Source organism: Parus major, chromosome 1 (assembly GCF_001522545.3).
Source record: "Parus major isolate Abel chromosome 1, Parus_major1.1, whole genome shotgun sequence".
NCBI classification, from domain to species: domain Eukaryota; kingdom Metazoa; phylum Chordata; class Aves; order Passeriformes; family Paridae; genus Parus; species Parus major.
The window spans coordinates 15,882,469-15,894,344 of record NC_031768.1 but is presented as its reverse complement, the minus strand read 5'-3'; the positions used below and the strand labels follow the sequence as shown (position 1 = coordinate 15,894,344).

General features: G+C 42.7%; 1 protein-coding gene across 2 annotated transcripts in view; it reads left to right on the top strand.

Moving 5' to 3' along the window:
• The window catches only part of NHS (NHS actin remodeling regulator), a 244,029-nt gene extending 238,571 nt beyond the window's left edge, over nt 1–5,458 (top strand). For both annotated transcript variants that reach the window (XM_015643993.3, XM_015644003.3), the window contains 2 exons: nt 408–534; nt 1,260–5,458. In XM_015643993.3, coding sequence (XP_015499479.1) covers nt 408–534; nt 1,260–1,884 — 752 coding nt within the window. In that variant the 3' untranslated portion in view covers nt 1,885–5,458. The remainder of the gene's footprint in view (nt 1–407; nt 535–1,259) is intronic.
• The last annotated feature ends 6,418 nt before the right edge of the window (nt 5,459–11,876 follow it).

The window sequence follows — 11,876 nt, the reverse complement described above, 5'->3', positions numbered from 1 at the left end:
GCAGAGTGGCACATCAGCTTATCTCTGTGGGTTTACCATGGACTCCCCTATGTCTGTTAGCTGGCCAGCCAGCCCAAAGCTATTTACACTTTTCCAAAGTATTCAGACTGTATTTCTGATATTTATTTCCTCCCTTGTGCTGTATTTCAACTGAAAAGATAAAAGGGAGGAGCATTGGCCCTGGGTACAGAAAAGTCTGATTATCACAGCTATGCTGTAAATGGGAGGTCCTGTGTTCAGTGCTCCTTTTATGGGCTCTGGTATGGAACAGACATGACTTTTAGATTAGAGGATAAAGGCTGTATGGTGGTATCACCTACTCGGTTGTGAGCTGGTGCCTCCAACTGGCCATGCTCTTGCAAAGTGCAGTGAAATCTGACTCAAAATGTGGCTTCTCTCATTTTAAGAGTCTTCTCCAAGTGATGAGTCCATCATGTCTCCACTGAGCGAGGAGTCACAGGCTGACACTGAGGATGTCTTCGTGTCTCCAAACAAACCCCGCACTACTGAGGATCTGTTTGCAGTCATTCACAGGTGACCTAACCTTGTGGCAATGGGAAATGGTAACATGCATCTCTGCACAGTTATCCACTAACAATAGCTGCAGGATGGTTATTCTATGTTTAAGTCTTGTCCTCAAATTACATTCTTTAGTTAACTCAGTTTAGTTTTCTAAAAGGCAGCTTTAAAACACATTTTATTATGGCCTGGAGTGCAATCTTGAGTATCTTCATGGCATGTGGGGCATGCTTTACAGATATAAACATCAGGCTGTTGTTTCTAACCAACATACATCTTCAAAGAAAACTACCTGCAGTGGTTCCTGTGTTCTGTCTACCAGTCCACCAGCTCTATTCTGGTGAATGAGTTGTTGCAGGGAGAAGGATATGAGAAAGCATCTCTTCAATTTTGGAGTATTTTGTAGTCAGCTGAAATTTGGCATCACAACTGAAATTGAAATTTTCTGATAGATTCTGAATCTGAATGGATTATTGCTGTGTACTGTTATTACCTAAGTTTCTGTATGCATTGTTGTCTTTGCAAAGAACTGGTTGTACATACATTGTCTTGGAAGAGCTGGGTAATGTTGAGAGGGACTCTGCAGCTCAGTGCCATGAATCACTGATCGCCTCCAATATTTTACAGAGGGATTAAAAGAACTCTGACTAATATGAAAGCATCTGTTAAGCTCCAGAACAATGCTAAGGATTATACTACAAAAATAATATATGAAAGTGTTTTCCTTTGTGTTTTTACAGATCAAAAAGGAAAGTTCTTGGGAGAAAGGATTCTGGAGACCTTTCTGTAAGAAACAGATTGAGACCTTCGTCTGGGACCAGCAGCCAGCCTCCCACCAGCAGCACACTGCCCACCAGCAACATGCCACCAGTGAGCAACGTGGGCACTCCCATTAGCAGTCAGAGATCCCCGGGGCTCATATACAGGAATGCCAAAAAGTCCAACACATCCAATGAGGAGTTTAAGCTACTGCTCCTTAAAAAGGGCAGCCGATCTGATTCCAGCTACAGGATGTCTGCCACAGAAATTTTGAAAAGTCCTATTTTGCCGAAGTCTCCCGGAGAGCTGACGGCGGACATCCTTCAAAGCACGGAAGAGTCTCCTCCCACAGCGAGCCCTGACGCATTATCGCCGCTCTCCCCCTGCTCCCCCAGGGTCAACACGGAAGGATTCTCCTCCAAGAACTTCCCCATGTCAGCATCCTCGCGGGTGGGGCGGTCGCGGGCACCGCCGGCAGCCAGCAGCAGCCGGTACAGCGTGCGCTGCAGGCTGTACAACACCCCCATGCAGGCCATCTCCGAGGGGGAGACCGAGAACTCGGACGGCAGCCCCCATGACGATCGGTCTTCTCAAAGCTCTACATAGGCTGTGTGGGTGCCAGGGCCAGGCTGCCAACACCACTCGAGCTCTTAAGGATGTCAACATAAAAGGCCAATGCTGTAGCAATCAAAAAAAAAAAAAAAAGAAAAAAAAGAAGGAAAAGAGAATAATCGCAGGGCAATATCAATGCTTAGCTGTGTTTGTGTTTGGAAGATGCTGGGGAAACAAAAGGACTACAGCTGTAGCTATTTATTACATTACATTTTCTAAAAGGATGAAGATATGCTATGTCTGTTCTGTTTTCTTTTGACTTCATTTGGTTTATCCCACTCTCATTTCCATTGTTACTGTAGATTTCAAGGCTATTCACTTTCCATAGAGTTAAAGATGACTTTGGGTGGGGTTTTTTCCCAGAAGCTGCCCATCTAGAAACAAATCCCTCACTATAGTGCTTCCCTAGGGAGAAAACAAAAAAAAAAACAAAAACAAACAAAAAAAAAAAGAAAATGCTCTTGAGAATTGGTATTTTTCTACACTAAAATGAGCTGAAACAAACTTTAGAAGAAATTAACAAAACATATGTAAATATCATATTTTTGATAAAAATTTGTAAATAGAATTATCAAAAAGTGGATGTGGCAAAAGATTTACTGCATTACAACTTTGTTTATAGAAGAGAAACTAATTCAATTGTAATAACTGTATTCTGTGAATACCATTTTCATATCAAACATAAAACATGGCCACCAATAACCACTTTGAGTGTGACAGGCCTGAAGGACAACATTGAGCAGTGAAAAGCAGGAATTTTCCACCTTAGTTAAGGAAATGGAAAGGCTGACTGTGAGAGGATTAAAGAAACCATTTGTCTTTCTAAGGCAGCTCCAAAGAAGCTAACTGGAAAGCATAGCTGGGAGGGTTACCATGAGGATCGGTGGGGAAAATGAGTGTGATTCTGACAGAACAAAGCTGGGTCTGATGAAAAGCCCCAAAGGGTCCCATCCCATAGCCTCCCCTGGGCCTTCACTCTTGCAGGGATTGCTTCAGAGAGGACAGATGTGAGAGGAAACAGTACTTAACTTTCATATTCCTATTAGGCTATTGGGATACATAACACAGTCATAACCTGGTAACTATAATCTTTAAACACGGTTAGTTTCTGGTTCGTAAAGGAAACAAATAAATTATAAGCATGCAAGAAGCGCTTTCGATTTATCAGTAAATATCTGCAATGATTTTTCAGTGAAGCTTTCTCTTTGTGCTGATGAGATTCATGCTACCTAAATATTTACAAAAATGACACTGTGAAAACATAGCTGGGAAATAGGTATGTGTATGCATTATTTATATTCATTGCTGAGCTGGGAAGGGGAAAGCTCCAGTTCATTTTGCCAGCCACGTACAGTAGGGATCTTGTCTGGGTTTACCAGAAACACAGAACAGGGTGAGGGATTGGGGTGGGGTGGGAAAGGAGACAAATCAAAGTAGCTGCTTTGATACAAATGAAGGCAGGGAGATAAAAACTGAATTACTTGAAGTTAGTTGAATATTCTCATCTTAAAACTGCAGGAACCCATGAGTTGCTTTATACTTTTAATTTTTAAACAGAATAAAACCAACAGGCCTGATTCTCCTTTGGGCCACCACAATTTCCACTGAAGTAGCCCCATCTGTGCTACTTAAGATGACAAGGCCCTCTTTATCCAAAACTGATGCAGTTGATATTGGTTGCTGTAGGATATGGTTAGGAAAAGAGGAAAGGTTAGTGCAGAGAAAATAGTGAAGGAGGAGTGGGGTGTGCAGTAGGATAGGTCAAGTAGGATGGCAGAAAAAGCATTCTTGGGTATAAAGAAATCGGCTAAAAGTTGGCTTTAAGCATAAGTAAAGGATTGAGAGACGGGATGTGTGAATTCGGGTTTTGAGGGTTTTTTTTCCTTTTAATCATGTAACGCATAAACCTAAGAGTTATTAAAAGAAGGCAGATCATGTTTTAAAGAGGAAGGTTCTACCTAAAACTGTTACAATTTCAAGGAGTCAAAGCAAATCAGAAGAGTTTAACATATCTGAAATGTTATTCCCCAGAAGGTTCACATCTGATTTTGTCTAGTGGTTACCACAAGACATATATTATTCAGTTTCCTGCTGTCCTCTTGTGTAGCCTGGTTGCATTCAGTTGATGAGGTAGAGTCACTGTGCATGTGATAGGTGTGTTGAGATGAGGGATGGTCCATCAGTTAAAGGGCTGCAAAATTATCTAAAATAGTAAAAGGTAATGGGAGAAAGGTTTTGGAAACAAAAGGCTTATCACATTAGTAGCTTAGGTAGGAAAATAAGTCTGAATTCAAGTGAAGTGAATGAATGAGAATATTTAAGAGGAAATGTTTAGCATATAACAAATCACTTTCTGGAGAAGAGAAAAAGCTAGTTTAGATAAGAAAAGTCTGAGAAAAGCTAGTTTATGGGCAGAAAATCTTTAGTTTGTCATCCTCAGTCATTTTCCACAAAAATTTTATCAGAAGCACTTTTACAAAATGTTTATTAGTCCTGAGTTAAAATAGCCATTCAAAACAGTAAAGAGAATACAGCTGAATTGACTTTGATGATACCACTTTTACCAACCAAAAATTTCACAGACACCCTAAATAAATATACACTAGGGTTTTTTTTTACCAGAATGATGAGGCAATACATCGCATACAAAACAAACACAAAATGATCCCATTGGAGTATTGTCTCCTTTTGCTTAATTTTCTAATTTATATTTAGCAGATTGAAACCCAAACAGAGAGGTTCTAAATCCTCTATGAAGAAAAGAGTTCAGAACGAATGTGGGAGTCAGAGAAGACAAATGGAGGGGAGCCCTGTAGCATTGCATGAGTCCCATTAAGGCACCAGAAGACAGGGGTAGAGCAAAGGGAACATCACTCACTCTTGAGACAGGGTACAGTACGTGCATCAGGTAACTGCTGAACCGTCATTTCAACCTACTGTTGTGTTGCTTGCACGGATGTTATGAAAATGATTTCTTAAGTTATACATCTGTGTTCTGAAAAATAACATTTTCCCCTTTGTTTGTTTGTTTCTTATTTTTTCTTTTTTTTTTTTTCTTTCCCTTTCTGTTTTTGTTGTTGTGGCAGCATAGAGGGCATGGGATAGTTGTAGCAAATAAAGCATATGTTTGCTTTTGCCAAAGGTCAGTGATAGAGTGCATTTGCTGCAATGGTGGCAGATAGAGAAATACTGTAGGTTATGACTTAAAGAATTAAAAAAAAAATTAAGAAGGTTACAGTGTAACTATTTTGGTACTAGCACCAGTTCATGCTGGCAGAAAAGACAATGGTTTATGGACTTGCATCCATTTTGTATTTTTGTAATATTTGTAAATATGAACTTTTTAAATTGTTGCAAATATGGTTTCTTTTGTAAAATGTTTTCAAAGTTTACATTAAATCCAAGCCTTTGTATATTTTAGAGCTGTGCAACACTTTAAGTCTTGTATTTATTTTTAGTAAAAACGGTGACAGTTTCATTGTGAACCCCTCTCAAAAAATGTGTTGGAAAAGTTTGATTACCTAGAAAGTGTGTATAGAAACTGCAAATAAACGTGACTGCAATTAAATCGCATGTTCTCTTCACTTTCTTGCAATGAGATGTAAAATCAAATCTACAGACTCCAAGTGTGGTATTTCCCAAGGTCACCCTCAGCACATTACACATTGCAAACCTATTTAATCCTGCTTTCTCTTCAACTTATTTTTTTTCATAAATTGAGTAAGGGAAAATGTCTATCCAAAATGTCACTGACTTTTAAGTGCCCACCAGTACAATTCTGCCAGAATTAGTAACTGCTGAATTCACCCCACGGCTTTTACAGGTAAGAAAAGGGTAAGAGAAAGAAAACTGGGATGAAAAATGGAGAGACCACTGCTTTATCTTCAGCGGGAAAAAGAAACAAAATTGCAACACTTCAGACTCAAGACATAAGAGAATCCAGGGGCTGGATCTTACCAGATAAAGCAAGCCTTGGGCAAAAGTGAGGCCACAGATTATGAACACTAATTTTGAAGAGCAAACACAACTTCATTTTAAAATGGTCCAATTATCAGGTGATTGAGATGTCAGGACATGGAAGCTAAGTGTTTAAACAATAGCACCTCACAGGTCTCTTTGAAAATGGAGATGAAAATGTACATCACAAAACTTTGGTTTCAGCTGTTATTTTTAAGTAGCCTTGAAACGCTGTACTCAGTGCTTAAAAAATGTATATGGGAAAAAGGCTGAAATGTGCAGGTCTGGTGTTATAGAAGGTGTGAAAAAGGTACTTTGGGGAATGCTGCTGCAATATATATCTGCAATGATAGTTTGCAACAGTATAAGGATTTCCCCAATGATGTGGTACCCTTAGAGCAGTCTCCAAGTGTGACTCAGTTGGCATAACATTCAACCAAATGGTCACATAGCTAATGATTATTAGGTAGGTAGGTAGGTAATTAGGTAGGTAATTTCCTGTTTACTCGTGTGCCTTTCCCATCCCAAAACCACAAGTAAGCAAGATCTGTAGCAAAAGCTTAGCCTGTAGGGGAAGACAGAAGCTTCTTTTCATCTCCCCACTGTACATGTGTATTTCATCATGCTCAGTGAAGACTAAACATTAGACTACATAAAACATACCCGGTGCTTTTTTACATATGAAAAGTGTCAGGTCCCAAGAGGGCAATCCTGGGCCACCTGGTCTGGGATAGCCACAAAATGTTGAATCCAAGAGGGCAGTCACGGACTGGTTCCTCAGAAGTACATTTGGGATACCCTTGAGCTAAATTATGGTGAAACAATGCCAAACAATCTGTTAAAAAGTTTTATTTATGGCAGAAATTACTTAAATCTTATAATGGGTTAAACAGCCTATGGCAGCAATGGTTTAAATATTTCTGAACAGCACATGGCAACAGTGATTTCTGAACAGTCCATGGATTGACCTTTGCAGGAGAGATTGAAAGGAAGGAATCCACCACTGTGGATCCCACTGTAGTCTGTTTCAAAATATTTTTACTCTCTTAATATTCATTACTCTCTCATGGAGGGTACCACAAATCAAATCATAGCACAGCCTAAGTGAAGCTTCTTATATATCTGGTTACAATTTCCTTGATCTTTTCAAGGACTATTGTCTTCCACTAGATCACAACAAACTTGTGCCCACAGATTATCCCATTCTTAGACCACCGAGGCAGTAAAATTACTATTGTTGTCATATTGGATAGACTTGGGTGTTGAGGTCAATGAAAACCTTGACTGAGGGCTGTGGGAAAAATCTTCCTAGTCATGGAGAGCAAAGTATTACCCACACAATCCCCTGTACAGTTTTATGTAAATGTTGCTAGAAGGTTGTTTCCCCTATAGTTATTGGTTCACATTTGCCACAGTTTTTTACATATCCCTAATCTTCATTCCTGGTTGGACCCTCACCCTTAGACTCCTACTTTAGTTTATATAAATTACTGTAACACCCTGACACATTGCCTTTTTGGTGCTCCCCATACTGCTGTCTGGATTCTATGCATGCATTTGTTGTTTTGCTTGGTATTAAAAGCTTTTTACTTTCGGGACATCAAAACATGCCCGTCCTTCTATTATTTGCCACATCATCCCCGGCTGGCCTGGTCTCAAGGTCGTGGGTCCTCTGTGGCAACACCTGGGTTTGGACAAGTAACTGAACCATCCCTTCAGCACTTCTACTATGCTTTCTCCAATAGGCCATCCTACCGCTTCAGCCTCAACAAGACCTGAAACTATTTCTACCCCAACCAGCACTTGTTTTCGTTCTGATTCCTTGAAAGGACTTATATAATCTATAAACCATGTCTCCCACAGAGCCTTGTTAGCTCTCAGATGAAGTGGGTGGGGGGTCTTGTAGGGGTGGTGACGAAGGCATGCATTCCACAGCTCACAAGTCACTAGCATCCCTCAATTCCCAGCTTTTCTGAAGAGATCTTTTAACTCCTGAGTGGCCACATTTAACAGTTCTAACTCTTGCAAAGGTTCCCACTTTTCTTCCTCCTCTCTTGCTGTTACCACTACCACTGAGAGGTACCAATTTAATTTTGAAATAGTAATACCTCAACATTGTTTAGTTTTATTTCTTGAACTGTGGTTATGAACTGTGATTTTTAACTGTAGTTGTAAATCTGGTATTTGATGTTGTTGGGTGGTTAGGATTTTTTCCTTTTGTTTTCTTTCTCTAAGGGAATTTTCTCCCTTTTGTTGCTAAGAAACAATAATGACCAGTACTTGAAAGAGACAAGAGCCATGTAGCCAGAGACGAGGGGGAGGAGTGCAGCTAGCTGCTACTCTCCTACCTGAGGGATTTTTCTCCTGGGAAGGGCAGAGTTACTGTGAGATTTTGGACTGGGGGAAGAGGTTGGGTGCATCCTCTAGCTCCCTCTCTCTATCGACATCAGAGGGAAGACATGCTGCAGTTGCTGTGGGGAGAATTTGCCACCACAGCAGGGTCCCATCCCTGCTTTCTTCTGCTGTGAGTGGAACTCAGCCCATAAGAGCAGCTGTTGCACTGGGACCTTATTAACGCTCTACCTCACTAGAAAGGACCCTCACCATCTACTCGGGTGCCTCAGGGGAAAACCCAGGACCCCTCGCCCCTCCAAGGGAGCCTCTCTTGGCCACATTTAGGAGCCACGCTGCTGCTGCCCAACCCTGCCATTTATTTCTCTGCCGCTGTTCTGGGTTTTTCACTGCACTGTAACCCCACATCCCCTGCCTGCCGGGACACCCTATGGCACCTGCTACAGCTGCAGGTATACTGATACATTACATTTGCTACTCCACGATCTGCTCACCTCTGCCGTTCCAGCTTGCTGCTTCTGAGGTTCCTGCTACAGCTCATTTCACTATCCAGAGGTGCACTGGGACCAGCTTCCCTGGGGGGTTTGTAAAGGAATCCTCTTTTCCATCCTTTCTGTCAGCTGCACCCGCCATGACCACATCCAGCACCGCCTGCAGGTGTGGGGGAATCATCACCCCTGCCCTGCCCGGCCGGGAGCCAGCAGTGCCCCTGCCAGCCCTGCCCAGAACTGCACCAAAGGGAAGGTGCTGCGGCCGGGTGAGGCTGTTCCTGGGTTTGTGGTTCTGTTTGTTGCTGCTGCCAGTGTGGCTGTTAGCCTGGTTATACATATATTTGCCAGTAAAGAACTGTTATTCCTTATCCCATATCTTTGCCTGGAAACCCCTTCATTTCAAAGTTACAATAATTCGGAGGGAAGGGTCCAAGGGAGGTTTCCACCTTCCTTGGAAGATAGCTGTCTTTGAAAACAAGACAGATACCGAACGGAAAAGTAGCAGAAGGACACATGCTCTAGGAGCTGTGACATGTGAGCATGTGCACAGGCAGCAAGTCCTCATGAAGGGGAGGGGATCGCTGAGGACTGTCTCTGAGCAAGCACTCCCCTTAGGAAATAGAGAAGGGTTCTTTCTCTGGGGACACTTTCTGGTAGCCTATCGGAAAGACAGCCTCCACTACTAGACTCCAAACTGCTCCCTCCACAGTGGGGCAGCCCTTGCTGCTGGGGAAGACTCTTCAGACTATCCAGTAATCTTTCTTGGGTGATCAGACCATGGGAGGAGCTTTGCAGTACATAAACTATTATGGAGTGTGACACATGAGCCTGACAGAGCATGCTGAATCCAGTCCCTGCTTGCTCACGGCTAAGCCCTGCCACCTACCAACTGCCCAAGTGACCACCTCCGAGCCCTGCACCTAGCCACGCTCCTGGCCCTAGCCCTTGCCCTCTCTTTCCCACTCTTTGCTCATCCTTCTCACCCAGCGTTTGCTCCTACCATGGACCTGCTGCTCTCCTATCCAGCTGTTCCCACAGCTGTCTGCCCACAGTCCTGCTGCAGCCTGATGCAATCCTAGCATGATCCTACCCACTTTCTGCTGCCTTCTCCTGCCTGAGTGCCAACTCACCGAGCATCCTGCCTCTCACTGACATGGGAGACATGCTGCCTGCAGACCGGGGAAGTTTCACCTCTCCTCCTGAGAGACTCCCCTGGCTCGCAGTACACAGAACATCAACGGTACATTGCAAAGTCTTGCTGGTCAACCCCTGTCTCTCTCTCTTTTTCTCTCTCTCCTCCTTTTCCTTTGTTTCTGCCTTCTCTGTTGTCTTCTTACAGTTCACAGATACAGTATTGACCTTGTTTACATCTAATGTCACCCTAAGCATTGGTTTAAAAGAATCCCTCACACTTCCCCATGGCAGACATTGAATGGTGTCAGAAGTGGGATCCTCTGGTGAAATAGATCTGTTTTGAGTCACTTAGTGTGGAGCCTAGAAGGAAGTGGCAGAGTGTGCCAGACTGCATTGTTGCGTTGGAGCAAGATCTAAACCAGGAAGGGCAAAGCAGCCATCTTGCTGTCATGTGCTGCTCTAGGGCTGCATTGGCTGCTGCCATGGAAGAACAGGCGGCACACGGCAGCCAGGAGATGATGGTAACTGAGTCCCTGCAGGCACTGGTACAATCCCAACAGACTTGAGTTGCGGGCTTGGAAGGGAGGCTAGAGAAAGAAAAGGCACATAATAGTAACTTTCAACAAGTTTTACAGGAGGAATTAGTGAGGGGATCCAACACACCAGTGGATGCTGAAGTGTGCTCAGAAGATGCAAGAACCAAACCAGTTGCTCCCATTTATCCATGGAAGCAGCTATCAGAGCCACAACTTCAGGTGGATGCTGTGTTCTGTGTGCACCCTTTACTAAAAACAGAATCTGTATGAAAATGACCAGGATCAAGTCCCTAAAATTACTTTAAGGAAGTGCCATTTATGGCCGCTGAACTGGCAAAGTTGATAAAGGATTTCGGTCACTGGCCCAGGGAATCTGAGACACAGTAGGTGTGGTGAATATCTCTGAGCAGGGTTGGGGGAGGATGACCAGTTCCTTGCAAGCAAGAAGGAAGCCAACAGGTACTTGGGTCCTGGTCCCAGTATGTTCCTCACGTCTAGGGACTCCCAAGCCCTCTGGTCACTAACCCAGAGGGAGGCTTATTAGGCCAGAGAGTTAAACCCCCTAGGAAGTGGCAACTCACTCGCTATAGAGGGACCTACTGACTACCTGGTAGAAAGCATGCAAATGAAGGTGTGGCTCAATGAATACAATATTCCTCCTAAGATTCTGTCTAAGAGTCTGGCAACTGACAATCCAGAACATTTAACAGAACTCAGAAATTGTATAGACACATCCAAGTATTTGATCATGCAAAGAATTTGGAGCCTTTACTGCCTACAGCACAGAACTCCTACATCAAGCTCCAACATCAGCCCCACGTCACCTCCTGTGTTAATGTATCAAGCAGCATTCAGCAAGCAGAAGCATAAAGCAGGATACTGGTCTAGAGAATGCATCCAAATCCAAAGAATGTCAATACAATAAAATTCTACTGAAAACTCATTCTTCTGAAACTGCTTCTGGGAATCATCCATGTGATGGTGTAGCTCAAACTAAGGAAGAAGAAGACTCTACCCTGCATCAGCATAATGTGCTTGTTCAGGAGACAAACTTTATTTGCCTGACATGGAGCTGCATCAGTCTATATTTGCAGAAAAGTCTACATGTGTAAATTACAGTAAAAAAGCTACTATTCTCATGAAAGAATAAAAAAAGAGCATGGTGTGCATTACTGCAGAACCAGAATACCCATATGTTTTTGCATTTTGAACACTGGGTAGACCATGAAGATGAAAGCCCCTTCTAGTTGGTATTGCAAAACTGCATTTCACTTCTGCAGAGGCTGAGGAATAGGCTGACTCCTCAGAAGACAGTGATGAAGCTACAAAAAGTGATGAATAGTTTGGAAATCAATCTTTCTCCTTTGATAAGAATTAGACACTTTAAAATAGTGTCTCTTGCATCATGCAGGGGAAACAGCTGCAATTGTTAATTAAAAATACTACAATTAAAAAAATATTAAGGAATATTAGAGAGTCAGAAAGGGAGATAGACTGATAGAACCAAGGTCTGACC